The sequence below is a fragment of the Coffea arabica genome, chromosome 11c (genome assembly GCF_036785885.1).
Source record: "Coffea arabica cultivar ET-39 chromosome 11c, Coffea Arabica ET-39 HiFi, whole genome shotgun sequence".
Classification (NCBI taxonomy): Eukaryota; Viridiplantae; Streptophyta; class Magnoliopsida; order Gentianales; family Rubiaceae; genus Coffea; species Coffea arabica.
The window spans coordinates 32870556-32892934 of record NC_092330.1 but is presented as its reverse complement, the minus strand read 5'-3'; the positions used below and the strand labels follow the sequence as shown (position 1 = coordinate 32892934).

At 32.5% G+C, this 22379-nt stretch overlaps 1 protein-coding gene across 3 annotated transcripts; it reads right to left on the bottom strand.

Moving 5' to 3' along the window:
* Positions 1-10294: 10294 nt before the first annotated feature.
* On the bottom strand, positions 10295-20631 carry LOC113716050 (probable potassium transporter 17). 3 transcript variants are annotated; one of them, XM_072070242.1, is made up of 8 exons: positions 20372-20630; positions 15777-15987; positions 13983-14201; positions 13814-13864; positions 13152-13412; positions 12477-12529; positions 12021-12390; positions 10295-11554 (listed from the first exon to the last, which is right to left on the bottom strand). In XM_072070242.1, exons 1-8 carry the CDS (start codon positions 20474-20476, stop codon positions 10704-10706), a joined length of 2121 nt encoding a protein of 706 aa, XP_071926343.1. In that variant the 5' UTR covers positions 20477-20630; the 3' UTR covers positions 10295-10703. The 3 variants fall into 3 exon arrangements, with proteins under 3 accessions (XP_071926343.1, XP_071926345.1, XP_071926344.1); XM_072070244.1 differs by lacking the exon at positions 20372-20630 and adding an exon at positions 16067-17622; XM_072070243.1 differs by lacking the exon at positions 13814-13864 and having other exon boundaries at positions 20372-20631.
* Positions 20632-22379: the final 1748 nt, after the last annotated feature.

Below are 22379 nucleotides of genomic sequence, written 5' to 3'. Positions count from 1 at the left end.
TTTTCGTCAAAAAATTACGTCATTTTTCGTGATCACATTTCTCTATTATCTTTTTCCTTTACATACATCAAATCGCTACAGTAATTTTTCCATAAAAAAACATGAAAAATGCAATCTAAACACAACCAAAAACATGGGAAGAAGGTTTATGAATTACGTCAAATTTATCCTTTTCTTTTTATATTGTATTTTTGTAGTTGATATGATCTTTTGTTTTCTTCTTAAATTCAAACGTGTTATCAATTTTTGCTGCTTTTTTTCATGGACTGGATCAGGTTTCGTTTCGTAGATTTATTTTCCTGTAATTACAATAATATTTCAATTAAAAATAAATAGGAAAATGTAAAGGCCAAATTAAAATAGATGACACCACTTTTCAAACAAGAGATGAAATATAGAAAAAAAAATTTAGTAAAATTTATTTTAGGACTTTGATGTCACAAGTTTTTTTTTTTTTTCAAACTATCATTCCCTTTGTTCTTCCTCATTTTCATTATGAAGTCCATCAAGATTGTCTCAATTTCTTTTGCCTCAATTAAGATACTTTCCAAATGTACAAAGTTGAGTCATGGGAATTTTAATTTTTCCTAAGTAATTTCTATGTTGACAGAAAATATATCGGTTGACACAAGTTTTTTTCTTTTTTTTTTTTGCACATTTTGGGAGCCAATCGAGAATTTGGGATAGCTAGTGCTCATTGGTGCGAAGTGTTTGATAGAAAGCAAACACATTTACTCTTTTGCAAAGGAAAAAAAAAAAAAAAAACTCAATCTGCTTAAATGCAGTAAATGCTCTTGGCATGTTGAGCAAAATGTCGACCCAAACTTGCATGAGTTCCTAAATTTGGAGTTCTGATGAGCAATGGGTTATAAGCATGATATATGCTACTTCTAAACACTAGCAATTCAGGTACCATGCATAACGCATTTGCCCTACACTTATTTTAACAGAAAATTTTCGAATGAAGTTATTATCCAAATAGACCCATAACTTTTCTTGTTTAGACGTGAAATTATTGGGAGTAAATCAGAGAAAACCAAATCTTTTTAAGGGTTCTTGCTCATCATTAAAGAACAAAGATCTCAATATATCTCTCAAAAAAAAAAACCATAAATTTCACTATCTTTCTTGCTTCTTCCCTTCCAGTCTTACCCCTCTCACTCTTTGAGAAAAGCTGAATAAACGTATAATGCAAAATCCTCGTCAGTTCCAACTTTGAATTAGGTTACAGAACATATTCAAAGTTGCACTGAGACATTGCTTTCAACTCTTACCAATTTTTTCTTCGCATGTGAAAACCACTGGAGAATGTTAATAGTGGCAAGAATCCGTCTGCAACACCATGATATGGACTACTCGTTTTAATTTTATCAGACCAATCTGATAGGTGTTTTGGGCACTTGCAACGTTTCCAAAATGGAATTTGGGACCTTGGAAGTTCGAATGACATGTGCGAATAGAAAGAGATAAGGATGTGCAAGAAGCTAGAGAGAGTGTATAAAATGTCAAACTCCTCTTTCTCGAATCATAGAGTCATAGACTTAAAAGGGATAGCTTTCTCATTTTAACACAGATTCGTTTGGGAATAAAATTCCTCGAGGTGCGTTTGATAAAACTGAACTCTGAAATCTGAAATCTGAAATATGAATTCATTAAGTTATTGAATTATTAAGTATTAAATCTAATACATTTAAGTGTATATCACATTCAATGATAAGTGAATAGCTTATCACTTAATTTTAGAAACAAGTTTTGTCTAGAAAATTCAGTGTCAATTAATTTAAGTGTTCAATTTTTTGTTATCAAACGGTCTAAATATGCTAAGATATGAATCCTTTATATTTAAGTACTAAACTAAGTTATCAAACAGATCATAAACTTAAAAGGGATAGTTTTGTCTTTTAAACACAGATTTGTTTGGGAATAAAATTTGGACTATAGTGGTGTCATAACTTACTTTTTACGTGATTGTGAGGAAAAATCTAAGAGCCCTCTCTTAATCATTGAGTCAATTTCATTAATTAATAGTATTATAGACTTGAAAGAACGAGTTTTTTTTAAAATTATTTTTGTTGCTTCTGTTGTGGCATCATTTTAAGATTCTTGCTAAAAAGCTAATTCTTATAAACTATTTATGAAACAATTATATCGTATCAAAAAATTAAAGACCTACATCATCCTGAATTATTTAGGCAGATTAGATATACAAGATTCAACTTTCTTAATTGATAGTATGTGACTGGTATACCTTAACCCCTTCGTTGGACGGGAATCTAAAATTGCACTTTGTACCCGTTCGTTGGACGGGAATCTTCGAAAAATAATAAATTATTTAGTCAATTTTATAAAAATGTCGATATGAAATACAAACTTAATGTATATTTTACTATAACCTTTCTTAAGTATATTACTATATGCACATTGTAATATAAAGTATTCTTACAATATAAATTTGAACATCTAATTCAGTAAATAATAATTTAAAAATGGAAAAAATAACATTCGACAATACCATAATATTCAAAAACTTGAAAATAAATAAAAAATGCAGTAAATAATATCAAATAATATCAAATAAAGTAGGATAACTAAGTATAAAAAATAAATAATTTATCGTATTCAAGATTGTGTATAACAACATGTAAAGATTATAATTTAAGAAAGTAAAATAGTATATTAAATCTACCTTCTCATACAAATTTTTTTATGAGGATTTCCTTCCTCTGTGGTTTTTGTTGAACCTTCTGATGAATGATTCATATGAAATGTTGTTGATTAGAATCATCTGTTATACTAATTGAGATCTGGGAAGAAGATGCTTCAAGTTGGTATTGGTTGTCGATTCCACCAATCTGATAATAATTTATCAAAATTAAAGGCAAAAATATTATGTGAGATATAATATGTGAAATATAAGAGAAATTTATTACTAATTCAAGATATATTACTAATCCTATGTGTTCATAAAAAAACAAACAAAAAATAAAAACAAAAAAAAATTCAAGACATGTTACTAAACTTTTACAATTGAAGATCAACATGCCTTTTTAAAAAAAATATGTATTGAAAGAATATGTACCTGATAATCAAGAGGAGTGGAAACCCAAAATCGATATTTTAATGTGCCAACCGCTTGCACTGAAACTACCTAACCATGAATTTGATACTTGAAATCAATATATTAGAAATTATATGTAATGTAGGCATAAGAAATAAGAATTGATAAGAATATAAAAAAAATATTAATAAGAACATTAAATGTAGATTTATCTTGATTTAAGTTGTTTAAAGTACGTAACTTTGGGTAAGAAATAAGAATCCTATAATATTAATGTAAGTCCCACAGACAACCAAGAGGGGGGGTGAATTGGGTTGATTAAAATCTTAACCAAGTTTATGCACTTTTTATTTAATGAAAATTTACCTTCCTTTTTAGTAATGATCAACCAAGTAGATTAGAAGACAATAGCAATATTGATCAGAGAAGCAAGTATAGATAAGCAATGAAGATTTTATTAAACAGAAAAGTAAGATAGGGAATCAAACCAAGTGTCTACCAAGCTGTCCTCAAACTTGAAGACCAAACACTAGGAAGAGCAACTTCTCCTTGATGAAAGAAGATCAACTAGATGTACAATGGAGGGAGCACTTCCTCCTTGCCCTAAGCCGCACTTAGTCAAGTTAAGAAGTTTTACAATCACTCAAAAAACCGTCAACAAAGCTACACTAAAGATCCTTTCAACCACAAAAGAAATGCTCACCAGAAATTCACACCACTTTAAAACAAATCTAGCTTTGGAGACTATTTTCTAGCTAAAATATCTCTTGAGATCTTGTAAACAAAGTGTGCAAAAGTCCTTGCTTGGTTCTAACCAGTTTGATTTTAAAGGGAACCAGAAATGGGTTTCATCAATGCTTCCAACGGATAGAAGGCAGCTGAAGAGTCAACTAGCCGTTGGAGCTGTCGGACGTCCGACGAACAAATCATCGTCCGAACCAATCGTCCGAAAACAGCAAGTTTGACGTTCGGACGTCCGATGAGTGTTTATCGTCCGACAGTACAGCGTCCGAGCTTAGGCCGAGAGTTGGCAAGTTAATTTGGAATTTCTCGGACGTCCGATGCGGTTGATGTGCGTCCGAGGTGTGCGTCCGAACCTTCCGGACGTCCGATGGCTCTTTATGAGCGTCCGACATAGCTTCCTTCTTGATGTTCTTACTTCTTTCGGACGTCCGACAGATTCCTTTCGGCCATCCGACCTGTTTGTCCTGTTTTTGCTTCTCCCTTTTGATTGTTTTGCATTTCATGACACATTCGAACCTGATTCTAAACACAAACACTCATATTTGAAGAAAGTTAGATAAACATTTCAAAGTACCAAGAATAACACACTTGACGTACTAACAAGACAGTATCTTTGATTGGAACAAAACAATGACTAAATTCATTCATATTATTTCAATCTTGTTTGCCACATCCAAAGCATCGTAGACTGAAGTCAATTAAACATATGCTTTCTTTGTTTCATCAGGCCTGATCAAAGTGTTCACTTTCTTGGTCTGTATAAACAAACTTTTGTGATCATCAAAACCAAGAATAACAATTAAGAATTCTTATAGGAAATAAAAGTGTGCTCTCAAGACAGGTTTTACCTACTTTGAAATACCATCTCAACTATATCGAATCCTTTAAGCGCATGGACTCCTATGGTGTGGGCCTACACACTAAATACTCTCCACCATCTGAGCAGAGATGTATTGTGAATTCTATAACCTAACAATGAGTATAACCTGCATGTTTTGATTAACAACGAACGGGTTTATAGAAATTTACGAATTCGTGCTCAAATAGGAATTTATATTTGACCGTACAAGTCAAATACATATGGTTAATTGGATTCAATTAACTTTTTCTTTTCCAAAAATTTCGTGCTATGCACTATGTCTTGATAACACAATTAATAATAAAATTTATTAAGAATCTTATTTCCAACATCAAATATTGACTTCTGTTATTAATGGTTTTTTTTGAAATTAATTACTTTTCTACTTCTTCTAGTGATAACAATTCTTATTTACTTCAGTTCCCTATGCATTACACAAATTATTGGCATGAATTTGGAGATATATCTAATAGAGATATTTATGTCTCTTTTATATATATCGCATTACTTTCCAGTTTCATTTTTGGGTAGGAAATAAGAATCATATAATATTAAGAATTCTTATAGGAAATAAGAATTGATATATATATATATATATATAAAAGGAGCAAACCACATAAGAAACTACTTGCCGTCTCATTAAGTCACGTAGGAAAGAGAAAACATGAAAGAATAAGAATGAGAATAAGACTTTATTATAAGAATGAGGAAACTACTTGCCTAATTCCCGTCCAACGAACGACTTTTTTTGAAGATATTAAAATTGCATGGCAACAATTTCCTATTTGGGCTGCTATGCTATATGCTATTTGGATGTGCTACTATGCTTTAGTTGGGATTATACAAAGAGGCAATCTACAACTCATGTGAAAATCAGCATCATATATATATATATATATATATATATATATATATATATATAATAAAGTCGTATTTTCATTTTTATCCTTTCATATTTTCTCTTTCTTACGTGACTTAATGAGACGGCAAGTAGTTTCCTACGTGGCTTGCTACTTTTTTGTTTAGATATATATCAATTCTTATTTCCTATAAGAATTCTTAATATTATGTGATTCTTATTTCCTACCCAAAAAAGGAACTAGAAAGTAATGCGGTATAAATAAAAGAGACATAAATATCTCTATTAGATATATCTCCAAATTCATGCCAATAATTTATGTACTGCATAGGGAACCAAAGTAAATAAGAATTGTTATCACTACAAGAAGTAGAAAAGTAACTAATTTCAAAAGAAACCATTAATAATAGAAGTCAATATCTGATGTTGGAAATAGGATTCTTAATAAATTTTACTATTAAATGCGTTATCAAGACATAGTGCATAGCACGAAATTTATGGAAAAGAAAAAGTTAATTGAATCCAATTAACTATATGTATTTGACCCGTACGGTCAAATATAAATTCCTATTTGAGTACGGGTTTGTAAATTCTTATAAACCCGTTTGTTGTTAATCAAAACATGCAAGTTATACTCATTGCTAGGTTATAGGATTCACAATACATTTCTACCCAGATGATGGGGAGTATTTAGTGTGTGGACCCACACCATAGAAGTCCATGCACTTAAAGGACTTGATATAGTTGAGATGGTCTTTTAAGATAGATAAAATTTGTCTTGAGAACGCACTTTTATTTCCTATAAGAATTCTTAAAATTATAGAATTCTTATTTTCTACCCAAAGTTACGTATTTTAAACAATTTAAATCAAGATAAACCTACTTTTAATGTTCTTATCAATATCTCTTTAAATTCTTATCAATCCTTATTTCTAATGCCTACACTACATATAGCCTCTAATATATTGATTTCAAGTATTAAATTCATGGTTAGGTATTTTCAGTGCAAGCGGTTGGCACATTAAAGTATCGATTTTGGATTTTCACCCCTCTTGATTATTAGGTACATCTTCTTTCAAAACATATTTTTTTTTTAAAAAAGACACGTTGATCTTTAATTGTAAAAGTTTAGTAACATATCTTGAATTTTTTTTGTTTGTATTTTCTGTTTTTTTAATGAACACATAGGATTAGTAATATATCTTGAATTAGTAATAAATTTCTCTTATATTTTACACATTATATCTCACATAATATTTTTGCTTTTAATTTTGATAAATCATTATCAGATTGGTGGAACTGACAACCAATACCAACCTGAAGCATCTTTTTTCCAGATCTCAATTAGTATAACAGATGATTCTAATCAACAACATTTCAATACGCTTCATATGAATCATTCATCAGAGGGTTCAACAAAAATCGCAGAGGAAGGGAATCTTTATAAAAAGATTTGTTATACTATTTTTTGATACTATTTTACTTTCTTAAATTAACAATCTTTACGTATTATTATACACAATCTTGAATGCCATAAATCATTTATTTTTTTATTCTTAGTTATTCTGTTTTGCTATCATGCAGTGATAATGGAAAATCAATAAATGCTGATTTGCACGGACAAATCAAGGAGAATATTCAAATAGAAGAAAAATAAAAATAAGTTTCTGAAGAGTAGAATATTATTTGATACTATTTACTGCACTTTTTATTTATTTTCAAATTTTTGAATGTTATGGTATTGTCGAATGTTATTTTTTTCTATTTTTGAATTATTATTTACTGAATTAGATGTTCAAATTTATATTATAAGAATACTTTATATTATAATGCGCATATAAAATATACATCAAGTTTGTATTTCATATCGACATTTTTATAAAACTGACTAAATAGTTTATTATTTTTTGAAGATTCCCGTTCAACAAACGGGTACAAAACTAGTTAACTAATATTGTAGTCTGAAGAGAATGTATACGTATGTACGTATGTATCTTGTGGTCAAACGGATGTCATCGGATAAATTTTTTATCTGGTCAAATTAGGAGCTCGTCTTGGTCTAATGACCGGTTTATTGGGCCAAATAGTTTAACCGCTGAGCCAGGCCGAGCTTAACATAATAAATTGTGGCAAAACAAATGGAATCCATCGATGCCCAAAAAAGAAAATTGGCACATTGTTTTTATTTTTAGCCCAAAGCTTCTTGATTGCTGAGCTGGTGTGCATTGTCCTTAGGCATAACAACAATGATGAAAAACTAAAACTTGCCACATTGGTTTCGTAAAATGCCACATTGGTTCTGTTTGGAACTAAAGAGACATTATCATAAAAAACAGAAAGAGAAAAATGTAATTTTGGTACCTAAACTTTGACGCACGAGCGGTTTTAGTCCCCAAATTTTGGATGAAAACAAATTTGGTACCCGAACTTTCAAATTTTGAGTACATTAAGTACCCTTGACGATTTTTTCTGAAATTATTACCGGAGAAAGCCATGTGACAGTCACGTGTCCGGCCAAAATGGAATTAAAAAAGGCAAAAAATGCAGTTTTGGTACTTAAACTTTGACGCACGAGCGGTTTTAATCCCCAAATTTTTTACGAAGACGAATTTGGTACCTGAACTTTCAAATTTGAACACATTAAGTACCCTTGACGATTTTTTTCCAAATTATTATCGAAAAAAGCCATATGACAGTCACATGTCCGACCACAATTGTATAAAAAAAGGCCAAAAAAATGTCAAATGTCATTCTAATACTAAATATAAATTTAAGGACTAATAGCGTAATAAAGAAAAAATTTAAAGACTAAATAACATCACATGAGTCAACAAAACCCAAGAACCGATACGAATGAGCTCCAATTCCAATACATTAATCTAAGAATCAAGTCACAAAATTTATCTGGAATTGGAGCTCATTTGTATCGGTTCTTGAATTTGTGACTTGATTCTTAGATTAATGTATTGGAATTGGAGCTCATTCGTATCGGTTCTTGGGTTTTGTTGACTCATGTGATGTTATTTAGTCATTGGATTTTTTCTTTATTACGCTATTAGTTCTTAAATTTAATACTTTTTTTTGTTCAAAATTTGGGGACTAAAACCGCTCGTGCGTCAAAGTTTAGGTACCAAAACTGCATTTTGACCTTTTTTTATTCCATTTTGGCCGGACACGTGACAGTCACGTGGTTGTTTCCGGTAACAATTTGGGAAAAAATCGTCAAGGGTACTTAATGTGCTCAAAATTTGAAAGTTCGGGTACCAAATTTGTTTTCGTCCAAAATTTGGGGACTAAAACTGCTCGTGCGTCAAAGTTTAGGTACCAAAACTGCATTTTTCTCAAAACAGAAATCATGCCAAATTTTTCATTCAATTGACAAGTCCATTGCAATATAAAATAGACAATGATTTTGTAATCCAGTACAATTACTATGGGTAAATTCTTTATTGGATTGGACCTTTTTTAAAACTAAATTCCATATTGTAAGGTAGAATAATTGGAAACAAGAATATTTTAAGGAGAGATAAAATACATTATCGTTCATTTTAACTATCGATCTTGTACACGTTTCAATCCTAATAAAACAAGTGGTCAATTCATCAAAGCTATCGATTTAGATAGAGGTGTATGGACCATATTGCCTCAAATTTAATTTATTATTCTCTCCCGGTTATACACTCCAACATCATATGAAGTCGAACAATAATGGGAACAAACAACCAAGAAGATTAAAAAAGGAAGAACTTAAAGTTAAAACATTTGTGATTTTTGAAAGCCACATTGCTAAATAATTTGCTTGATCTCTCAAATTCATTGATATTTTCTTCGTTGTTTCTATATTTTAGTCATGTATTCACTATCTATTCTTTAGGCACGTTTTTCTTTTTCCTTTTTTTTTTTGGAGGGGGGAGAGGGGTTTCATCTTAAACTTATAGTTTATATAGTCGAATATAACACTTAATTTATATATGTATTTGTAACTATAAATATCAAAGTGTCTATGATACTATCGGAGTTTTAAAATTTTGAAGTACTTATAATTGAAAATTCTCGTTAATTTTAGGGTTCTTCTATTATGTGTTCTAAGAGCACATGATAAAAGATAGGTCCAATATTACTTTGACTTTGAAAATATAAATTTACATTGCTAAAGTATAAATAATTTAGAAGGTGAATGATAAGGTTAGAAATTTACATTGCCTTTTAATTACCCTATATCATCAAAGCATGAAGAACTAGCGCTATGAAATTAACAATATATCAAATTCTCATAGAGCATTGATAAACAATGTTGGAGAATTTGAGCTATGCCTCATCCCTGAAAGGATATTACTTAGAGAAGTCTAGGATTAACTAACTATTAGGGCTATAAATCGAAATAAATAGTTTGGTATTTGGCTTCAACTTGACTGAATCAAACTTGTTGAAGCTTGTTTGTTTAGGTATCAATCCAGATTCCAACATGATTTCAAACTTGAAAATATTAACGAATCAATCACGATCTTCATGTTGTCCGATTCGATATGTACAAGAATATACAAGGCAAGTAAATTCATAGAAGTATGTCTATAGTGTCCTTCCTTTAACTCTAGTTCCTTCCTTTCTGTACTTTGTTTATCTTCTAAAATAGCAAGCATATAATACTTTTGTCTCTTGAATAGGTATAATTGATTTTAATCACATCCCTAATTTATCTTGAATATCAAAGAGCAAAAGTCAAGGGGAAAAAGTAACAATTAGGGTGAAAATCTCTATATAATACAACTTGAAATTTCAAACCAAATGAAGCTTTGATTGTATGTGTTTGAGCTCGATGCTTTGACAAACCAAGCCAAGTTTTCCATGAACATACATTTGAAATTTCAAACCAAACTAGATTAGTTTCTTTCAAAAAAATTTCAAACGCAAGCCAAGTTTAAACCTTTCCTTTAATCTTCAAACCAATTCTAAACATACCTCCGTCCGACTTGTTTTCATCCCTACTAACTATTTACCCAAAAACTAATTGATGCCAAACCAACTACTTAGATGAATGTATCTTCGCTGTTTTCATTTTGAAGAAAGTCATTAAAATTGCGATGCAGCAGTGGGTTCTATAATCTTGTAGACTTCTAGCAGATTTTATCTTACTGATGCAAGAACAAAGAATGACCAGAATATCAGGATTGTTGTTTTTCAGTTCAAACTTCATAACGCATTCCAACCTCTATGCAGTGTGGCAGTGGAATTCCCAAAGCAGGAAGCGCAGACCTGCAATTACTGTGCAGGACTTCATAGAAAGCAATCATATTTCTGTCAAACCAGCTAGAACTCTTACTGATATGAAACCTTGTCTTCCCGCGTACATGAACCACTCCTGCAAGTTTTGCCTCTTTTATGCCAGCAATTTCTTCATCCAAGGAAGTAGTAGATTGTGCTTGATCAAATAAATCACGCACTTGATTCTGCAAACCATCAGTAACTTGAAGAACAAAGTCGACCCCTTCAAGGCTAAGAGAATCAGCATAGCCATACTGAACGATGCACCCATAAACTCCTTTGAGGCCTAATTTGCTGACAATAATTCTTTCATGTGGCGGGACTTTTGCAACCATTATATATCTAAGAGTCGTAAACACAGTGATGGTGTGAAGAGATTTCATATTCTTCAAGTAGTGACCAAATACGGGGGTCAGCCCATCTTGAATCTTAGTATAGAAAAAACAAAGTCCAGGAACCCTCTGGATGCCCGGATCAGAGAGCAGTGTTTTAAGCCTGTCCATATCTATTCTGTTTGTTAACTCATACTCTATCTTTCTCTGCCTTCCATAGAACCAGCAAAACATAATAAATGCAAGGATAAGAGAAATGGCAAATGGAATCCAACCGCCTTCTGGAATTTTGGTGAAGACAGAACTAACATAGACACCCTCCATCACGAAAAATACAACAAAGTAAAGTGCAGCTAGAACAGGTGGAGTTCTCCAAACAATGATCATGACTAAAGTCAGCAGTGTTGTTGTAATGAGCATGACCATGGTGACAACAACTCCTAAAAGGATGCTGTTACTTATTAGAAAATCGAAGAAATAAGCAAAACTGAGAATTCATCATAATCAACATTTTCTTTACAAAAACATTATGCTGCAGATTAGTCACATGCCTCAGGGCTCCTACCTACTTGCAAATGAAAACTTTCTGAATTTAACTAAACAGACTGAATTCGTCAAATATAATAATATAACAAGAGCAAACACTTCTAAAAAAATGAAATTGGCATCAATGTAAAACAAACAAGAATAGTTGAACCCTACTAGCTGGAACTCCTTATTCTAAGTAACTTTGTAAATGAAACAAATTAAATCCTGCCAAGTTTCTTGGTTCAAACCATTTGTATATATGTCAAATGAGAAGATTGATTGGCATAGCTAGATCTGAAGGGAGGCTAATATAACAATGCTTATGAGTGCTAGGTAGATCAACTATAGCAATAAAATAGAGTAAACAATATGTCTTACCAAAGGCATTTCCAATTTCTGATCCATCTCCAAATATTAGTATTACAGCAACACAAAGTACCATAAGAATATAATTAACTTCAGGAGAATACACCTCTCCTTCTTGTCTGGTCGATGTGTGGACTATCTTGACCCGAGGAAAATAATCAAGTGCTACAGATTGCTTGATAATTGAAAATGTTGCCGAAATCAACGATTGGCTAGCTACAATAGCTGCTAGTGTGGATACCACAAACATAGGCCAGTATACAGCAGATGGGATAAACTTGTAAAACCCATCCTTATGGTCATTTGGGTTTCTGATCAAGTAAGCAGTCTGTCCAGCATATGTCAGAACTAAGGATGGATATATTGTGAAGAGAAAAGCTATCTGCCAGATTATTTTCAATGGAGTTAGGATCGATATAAAGCAAAAAACTGGCCCTGAAGATCAAGAAGATTTTTCATGAATTTCACCTGGATTGAACTCTTGTTGAAATGACCAAGATCAGCAAACATGGCCTCAGAACCTGCATAGAAGCAACAATGAGATTTCAAATAATGATCACCTAATCCACACTCCTCGGCCTTCCTTCACCCTCCCCCCACTGGCGCCTGGCGGCAGGGTGTCGCAAAACTATCAAAAGTTTAGGGAGAAAACAAGACCAGAAAAGGAAAAAAAAAAAAAGGTAGAAGCAGACGAAGAAGAAAAAGGAGCCAAGGAGGAAAAAGAAATATATGATCAGTAATTTGATTGGAACGAAAACCTGCAATATGGTTAGTAGAAGTTGTGATACAATAGTGCTTAGTATTCATTTAGAAAAAAATCCTGCTTCATAATTCGTGATGATAACAGGAATAATTTGCATCAGTTGTAAAACAGTTAAGTTTCCAACAATTTACTGAGAACAAGTCTTTTCTAGCACGTCAATGTATATTATGCTCCTGGAATTTACTGCAGTCAAAAGCATTGCTTGAATTGAAACTTAAATTTATTGAAATCCTAGAAAAGTCATAAGTATTTCCAGAAGCTCCCCTGCCACTCCCACCCCCAGACAGTCAAAATAGTTGAAGCTAAAAATAGTGATAAGTAAAAGAGACGCATTAGCTTTGGATTCACATAATCTAGTCAGATGGTTGTATGAGGCTTGCCTGTGATGCAAAGGATAGTTCCACTGAGCAACAGCCAGCCTTCCTTCCCGTTTCTCCAGAAGAATGTGAATATGTAATGGGGTGATATTGCCTTATATATGCTTGGGTAGTGCTTTATGATACTAAATATTCCTACAAGAGGAGTAGTGAGGGTCCATGCACCCATTATAGGTGAGAAAAGGAAACTCACTCTGGAGGTTCCATATTTCTGCAGGAGAAATAAAGCAATGAGGACCACTGCTGAGAGGATTTCCACCCATGCTGCAAGTCAAAAAACTAAAACTTCAACATGATAAAATATTTTGTTGCTGATTTGGCTGGTAATGGAAGTCCAAATTTTCATCCTCTTTAGGTTTTCAGTAACTAGCTTGAGTTCACCTTTCTCCTTGAGTGCTTCAACAATTAGTAGTAGTTCTTTACCTTCTGCTCGAGTTCTAAGTTTCCTGATCCGATCATTTTTTTTTTTTGTGCAACTACTAAATGGTCAATCTGATATGCAGTATAAATCATGTTTATTAATTGTTTTTTGTTGCATGTTGTAGACATGCATGAAATGTAGTCTATGAACTTAGGAACCTAGCTCTCCCTCTTCAGACTTACAAATTCAGGAAACTTTACAGGCATCAGTTAAATTTTAGGCAGCAAAGGTGCTTGTTACTCACTTTTAGTAATCGATGGAAAAGGTGCCCGGATGCCATCCATCGCTGACAACACTGAGGCAGGTTTTCAGCAAAAAAGTAAATATAGGAATGATAGAAATAAACTCTCAAAAAGGGGAAAAAAAATTAAAATATGCTGAATCCTCAGATCGATAGTTACATGCCAACCGACCTGAAATTGCAGGAGTAAGTACACCATCACCAATTAGCATGCACATGCCTAAAATTGCTATAAAAAGCAACAGCCTTCTGGCAACCAAGCTCTCCTCAAAAAATTTGCCAAGTTTGCTTTGCTTTTCGGTAGTGCAAGAATTTGCACATGAACGTTTTGAAGAAAGAATGTTGATGTTTATTTTCCTGCATAGTAATGAATAGAGGGCAAAAGTTCCACCTGCAAAGAACAATTCCCCACAAGTCATGACACAGGCAAAGAATGGGTAGGTGAAAGCAGCAAGCTCTTAAAGTTCTGCACAATAAAGATGCGTTTTCCTTGTGTGAATTCAATACTCGCTTAAAGATAAGAATATCACAGATTCATCTTCTGAATTTTGATCCGTACTCATCATCAAGTCTCTGCTTGTTAATCTAATCCTGATCAATAAGCTAGAACACAACAATTATTTCGTCTCTTTTGAACTCCAATTCAGGCAAAATCAGAACAGGAATCTGATATCTGTGTTGCATTTCACCCACCTGCGACTTTTATCTCCAGATTGATGAAAGAAAATCAAAATGTTAAACCCTACTCTCATTTGCTTCTCCAAGACATCTGTGTGAAGCTTGGCCTAATTGTAGATGGAAAAGTACATAGCGAAGGAGGGTTCGTCGGTTAGCCATTGAAGTATAAAGAACCATTGAGTTTAGGTTAGAGGCACTCTGCAAATCATTTTGTTTTTAACTCAACTTATAAAGTATGCATTAAAAACAAAGGCAGTCGTCTGTTTCTGTTTGAAGTGGGAGAAGTAAAAAAAACAGGACCTAACTGATACAAGTTCAGGAAATGGTACATTCAACAAACACTTGAAAACTCTTAAAGGTTTGCTTGACTTTCGGCTCACTAATAACTACAACACATGTGCCACAAGAAAAATTAAATAAGAGAAAAGGAAAATGCTGTATATTACAACCATATGCGTTGGATGAATCTGAAAAACACAGTTCACTGCAGAGAACTATATGGCTACTACAGAAGAAATTAAAGATAGATTTCTTGGGTAAAGTCATTGCTGACAAAATGCAGGAGAAGGGAAGCGACTGCGTTGACTCCAACATCATTCAACAGTTAAAACGAGGAAAGTCATGAAAATAAACAAAGAAGAAATGTTTATGGATGCATTAATGTTTGCTTGTGTAAACAATTAAGTTTTTGCCCCGAATTTCATCAGTTGCAGATGGTAAAATGGTTGTAGAAGTGGCAGCATAAACTTTTCATGGCAGTTAGGCCCATAAAACACAACATATCCTAAGTCCAGCAGTAGGACTTGGTAGGAATCTTGTGACTGGAAATTACATTCATTAATCAACTCCCATACAGCAATGCCCAGTCATTCAACTTTATCAGAATATTTTGCAGCCAAAGCTCAAAGGCACATAAACTTAGTCTGATCTGACTTTAGTGTCCCAACATAGCCGTACAACAACTTCTACACTTTCTATGATTTCCTTCACGAAACTGAAAGCAACCTATAAGTCCTAAATTAGAAAATATCTAAAAATGAAAAATTTAGCTAGGAGGTTCTTAAGCATTTGCAAGACATACAAATTGTAAAGGAAAATTGAGCATGCTGACGCCAAGAGTAAAGTATATTCAGTGTACAACTTAGATATTAAATGCAGAAGATGTCAAAAATAGAGTGAAATAATTTGTTTGACAGGGCGTGCTAAGTTGAGGACATGATGAACAACATTCAAGATTAAAACAATTGCAGTCATCATATATATATAAACCACGTCAATGCATGTATACCTTCACCCTGATCATCAGCTCTAACAGCTATACTAGCGTACTTGACGAGTCCAATTAGACTGAGAGTCCAGAACATAATACTGAAGATTCCCAAATAGTTTTCTTCTGTTGGAGATTTCAGTTGCATTGAAGGATACACGTAAAGCGGAGATGTAACAAGCCCACCAAAGACGACCCCCAATGTCTTGTAAGCAATAAACAGAGTCCGCCCCTAAACCAAATACATTCGTGTTAAGACATAAACCAATCCAAAAGATTGAAGAAATGCAGAGAAAAGAGCCCGTGGTTACCCTGAACACTTAAAGCTCTCTCAATCTGTGCTTATAATTCTTCTTGCTTTCATGTAACTTTATCTTATGTTAGCCTTATAATTTTTCCCCAACGGCTCAACCCCTCTTCCCATAAGCATGTCATATCTGTCATAAGCTCTTACAGTTAAGAAAATATTTTGCTGTACACAAATTCTGAAGAAGTTCAATGGAAGATCAAGTAAAGCTGGGTTTTCATCAAACCGCAAAAAGGGCATTTGTCTAATCAGTGTCCTTGGTAAAAAGTCATAGCTTGGACTGCTCCTCATCCTTATGATCATGTCCCTGCTACTTTCAAATCACTCATCATACAAAATATGGTACTCAATGAGTTAGCTAGACCAAAATTAATCAGATATCATCTTTTCTTTATGCATATGATTTTAATTTTCTAGGTCACCTTCCACATGGCAACTATGCAAACAACTAACTTCTCCAAAGTTTAGCTACAACTGATGACTATATTCAAAGACAGAGTTCTCATAGGATATAAAGCATCTTGCTCCCATCACCCCTTAGTTGCATTTTGTGAAAGAAAGCACAAGGACCACACCAGAATGGAAAAACAATCATATAAAAATAAATCAATAAGGAGTCATGTAACAAAAGAAAAATGTTAACTAACATGTTTTGTTCTGCAGATAGAAGTAGAAAAATTAAGATTCCGTGCTACTCAAACAACTAGGTAACTAATCACCACGGAAATAACAAGTATTAGGCAACTAATTAAGATTAATAAAGCAAAATCAAGTCAGACATAGTACAACTTAGTTCCATCCTTCAAGAAAATTTATGGGTTCCCATCTTTTCCATGTACAAGTACACAGCAACTCACAACACGTACATAATACATACCTAGAAGGAGGACAAGACATATTTCAGTATTGGAAGTATTTTGGTGTTTTTCATAATAAAACTTCTGAGGTTTTGAGGCAAAAATTTGTCTCTCCAAGCTACTTAGATAATTCTAGATGCATTTGCCCTCAAATCTAATAATGAAAAGAGTAACCGTTGCTCTTTCTCGAATCCGAACTCTAACCCCAAGATTCTTGGACGATAAGGGAATCAAGACCCTCAACAAATATCAGTTCTTATTGTTCAAGGAAATGTAAAATAGACACTAATGCAACGTAATAAATATAGACACTAATAATTGACTTACAATCTTTTGTTAAAAACCTTCGAATTTTAATCTAGAGTAGACAATTTTAAGTTGATTCCAACCACAAATTGTCTAGTGCAACAACAGCCAACTGTTGCTAAGAAGCCATTTCTCCCGTAAAGGATATTCACCCTCAATTCATATACATTTGCCCAGTTCTAAAATCTCATGCAATAGAGTTTTATCAGAATTTTCAGAGCTCAACACACGTACATGTGCGGGCTTAATAAAAATGTATTTGTGCATTTGTGCGTACCTTCTTCAATTCATTCCCAACGTTATTACTTTCTACTCTCTAGGATTCTTGAATGAAAATCGTTTTTTTTTAATGGTATTTTGCTTTGTTTAAGGAACTCTTTGGCAAATAAAATTGGTTTTTTTAAAAAGATTTCGAAGGTATCAATATACAAGCCAACATGCATATACATTAATTGGTCCTAATTTATTGGTGGAAGCAGTGGCGGAGCAATAATTTTTCAGTTGGTGTACAGTTCTCTAGCTTTGCCAATCTATTCTCAATTGATTTTGCGAACTTGCTTTTAACTTTTGATTCTAGAAAATCTGTCATGTGTTCTCAACTGTTTTTTTTATTCCGTTTTTTGACTTTTCTTCATAGGGAAAAAAGGGGCCAAAATGAGAAGGTACAATAGACCTACTTTTTGGATTCTAATTTTGACTCTTCAAAAATCAACTTTTACAAAAAAAAAAATAAATAAATAAAGGAAGAAATGAAGAACAAACCCAATATTTATGTAGCAATTTGTAGCAAATAGCAACATAAACATTTAACAACTAATAAACGAGGATACCAGAAATCCACTAATATCCTATGACTCTTTGAAGCACAATTCTTTGTGTATCTAAAATGCTACCAATTATAATGATAGCTTACATAATATTACTTTTGCTTTTGTTAGGAATTGCTATCAACTAAGTTTTAGGAACACACACACACACACATATATATGTGTTGACTTTTAATAATTTACTCTGGATAAAAATAAAATTTTCTAAAACCTAAAACCTAAACTGAACATTTTATTCTAGTTAGTGGAGGCACGTTTACAAATTAGTAGATTAAAAGTAAAATTTCTGAATAAGGGTAGGTCCCCTTTGGATGGAAGTTTTTTCAGTTGAAAAGTAATGTAAAGTCATCCACAGAAGTCAAAAAAAAATCCATGAGGAGCACAGTTTAAAATGCAAGAAATGTCAAAACAATATGCCTGAAGGTCTCGAGCCAGTCTAAATTTCATATCACCAAAAAGAAAAAAAATTCCGCAAGTACATTTCTTTAGCATACTTTTTCTCACTTCAAACCAACGACTTCCTATGGTTTTCTGATAACATACATATATATATGAAAGTATTTATGGCAAGCAAATCTGAATTTTCAACATCTGTGACAGGGGTTACTAGGTTTCCACAATTAACCCAATCTAGTTTTTGGTAGCTCTTAAGAAAGCAGAAAAATTCTGGCCCCTTAGCAGGGAATTTCTGACCCAAAGCACTTATTAACCACCACATACTACTTGATGAATTTGATAAATGAGTATTGACTCAATAAATGAGATGGTATTAATTGCTATTTGTGCAAATATTATTTCCTCCGTCTCACTTTGTTAGTTTTAATTTTTTTTTCACACAGTAAAAATTAGTTAACATTCTTGAAAGAATAAATTTAGAAAAGTGAACTATAATTTAGAACGGATAAAAAATGAGAACGAGTCTAACAAAGTAAGACGTACTAATTATTAAGTACTAGTATTAATAGATCAATATGGTGAGTAGTGTTACGACTAGTACTATATATGTTACATGGTGCACATAATTTATTGACATTTTTGCCTCAAGAAACGAGGAGTATATGCATAAAAATCTGCATTTATTCAGAGGCAACATGCTATAAGAGAGGCGATTATTTCCGCCAACTTTAATCTTTTTCTCTTTTTGTTGCATTTTCTGTTATTGATATGGTGTTTTGTTTGTTCCTGCTTGAATTCCTCAATCTTGTGAACTGGGAACTCCAAATCATCGATATGCACAATGACTTCTCTTGGATACTGCTTATTGTTGGCATGTTTGATATAAAACAAACACATTTCATCTCGCATTCAATTCTCGTTCTTATTTTCGGAAAACGTGCTCAGTTTCACGAAATGTATCGAACGCTTTTTGACTGTCTCGAGCAAAGTGTTGACACCATGTTGCAAAAGTTTCGAAATTACGAGTTCTTAGTAGCAATCTTCGGGAATTTGGAGCCTAACAAATTTCAATTCAAACCGGTTGTGTAAATCTAGAAACATCAGATGTAGATTTATCCAATTTTGGTGTAATTGTGATTTTTACACAAATTTAGTTATACGTATGATTCACAAACTCAAAACCACTAGGATCGGTCAAGTGGCTATGAGACTTTTAGAATCTTTCCACTATCAAGTTCAAGATTCCAATCTTGTGTTTTGTAGTTGTAGGTGACAAGGGTATGAAAGAGGTAGGAGGGTTTAAAACAATTTAAAAAAAGAAGTTACAACTCAAGTTTCACATCAAAATTGTATCAAACCCTATATAATCAAATGAATTCCAAATTAAGCAATTTAATCAGACCCTTAGCTTATCAAAAAAACAAAATTCTAAACTTAAGCAAAGTGAGTGTGTTTGGATTGAGATGATTTGAGATAAAATAATTTGCTTCATAAATTCCAATCACCATTTTATCTTCTCAATTAACTTTTTATCTCACATATATCACATCATAAAAAGTGCTACAATAATTATCTCAAATAAATCATCCAAATAAACTCATATTCAAACAAAATAGTATTGCAAGACTATGTTCAAGCCCCCCTTTTAAAAGAGTATAACAAAGGCACCACTAAAAAGTAAAAGAAAGGCCAAAATGGGGGGATTACAGAAGAAGGAACAATAGTACATGTGATCAAGAAGGAATTCAGAAGACCCTGAAATTGGCAACAATATGTGCCATTTAAATCCACACAAACTCATTTGTTTTGTCTCAATTCATATAGTACCATGCTAATTTCACTTAGGATTATGCAGATTGGCAATCATACTATGAAAATCAACATTGAATTAAGATTGTTGCTAGAAGAGAATGTAATCTGTACCTTGTGGTCCAATGTTGGGAATGGAGTTGAATTGTTTAAAACATGAACACAACCATTAGCTGCATCCTTCTCACAAGAGTCTGTCTTAATTACCATTAGCTGCATCCTTCTCACAAGTACTACATAATGCTCCAAAAGACAAGTTCAATATTAATCCCACATAAGTATTGGAAAAGTTTGAGATTCTTTTCCATACACAAATGAGACATAAATCTTAAGAAAACTCAACAACATTTTATACTATCAGCTCTTAGAGAAAGTTGAGGACAGTGACTAGGGAAATTTGCCTAAGGGGTGATTTCGTGTGAAGGACAGTGATTCCAAACAAAAGGTGCAATTGAGAAGCTACAAAAATGCTGCCTTCAAATGTTGCTTGCCAACGTGTCAAATCTAAAATTAGCGCTAGCTGGCTTATTCAATCTTTATCCATGTTTACGTGTCAAAATTTCGAGATTTTAGTTTTCAAAATCATCAATTAGGCGATAATATTCATAGCTTACGTTTGTTTCACAAGAATTTAACATTTAGAGTTGTTGATCTTAATTGTTCGCCAGTGAACCGAAACTAGCGATGAAATATTAGGTCCTGTTTGAATTGTTATTTTTTAGAATATATTATAGTAATTTAATATATGTGAAATAAACAGATGATTAGAAAATGCGTTCATTAAAAACGTAAAATTTTTTCCTTAAAAAACTGAGATTCAAACTTTTGTAAATGTATAGGTTCTGTTTGAAACTTAAGAAATATCGCTAAAAAGACAAATATCATGTCAAATTTTTTAATTCAATTCAAAAGCTGATAGAACGATAAATAGACAATTTTTTCTTGATTCAGTACCCTTATTCTTGGTCAAATCTCAGCTAAATCCAACCTTCTGATTTAAAACTTCATCTCCAAAGATAAAATATTTGGAAAAAGAACATATTATTCTGTTACACACACTCAACATCCTATGAAACAGGGCAATTAGGGAACAGCCACAAACGGAGACTGAAAAGAGCAGGTAATACACATGCTTATTAAAAAACAAAAGAGCCAAATAGGAAAGATAGGCTGCCCCGAGAATATACTGGTGAATATTCAAGACGAAGAAGACTTAAAAGACAAAACAAAGAAGTCGTAAATCTCGATGAGCCATGCATCTCATTATTTTTCACGAAGCAAAGAGATATCTCACTGGCTTTGTTGTGGCCAGGAGGAATATGTACGCAAAATTCCATCATTCAGCAATTACGAAGTTGCACTAAGAAACGAATAATACCAATTGTGACAAGGAGGCCTGGGTCTTGTAAAAGAAGAAGATGAACGTAAATGTTGTAGTTGGTAGGAAAGAAGATTTGGTACATAATTTAGAAAGAAATATCACAAGTTTAAGATTTATTAGCTTGTGGTTTATTAGACATGAATTTAATGGGGAAAAAATAAAGTATATATATATGGACGTAAAGGTTCTAAAAACTAACTACATAGACTAAGGGTATGTTTAATAACATAAAAAAGTGCTGAAACTGAATCTTTTCAGACATTTAGATGTTTTGAGTATTTGATAAATGAAAATCCATCTGCTGAATATGTTAAGCAATGCTGAAATTGTGTATATTTTTTTCAACACAAGAATCCTAACTGAATGCCTAATTCTGATAAGAATAAATAGAATTATTTCAACTATTTTATCTTATCTACCAAATCTTCTCTTGTTTGTCAATTATATTCAAAATTCTTATCTAATTAAATAACCTGATATTTTCTATCTAACTGTTTTCTGTTTCTCTTTTCTCTCCTTTTAATGACTTTTATTTTTTCTCTATACTCCTTATATAATATATTTAATCTTTTATATTAATTCGATTTAAAAATAAATATTATCATTTTCATACCTAACAATTTTAAGCTAATTAAATTGTAGGTTCTATTTTTTTTGAATGAAAATATATGAGGGCAAAATTGTCAAATTAATCTTATTAAACATTCAGTTATAAATATTTATCAAACAGCATAAATAAGT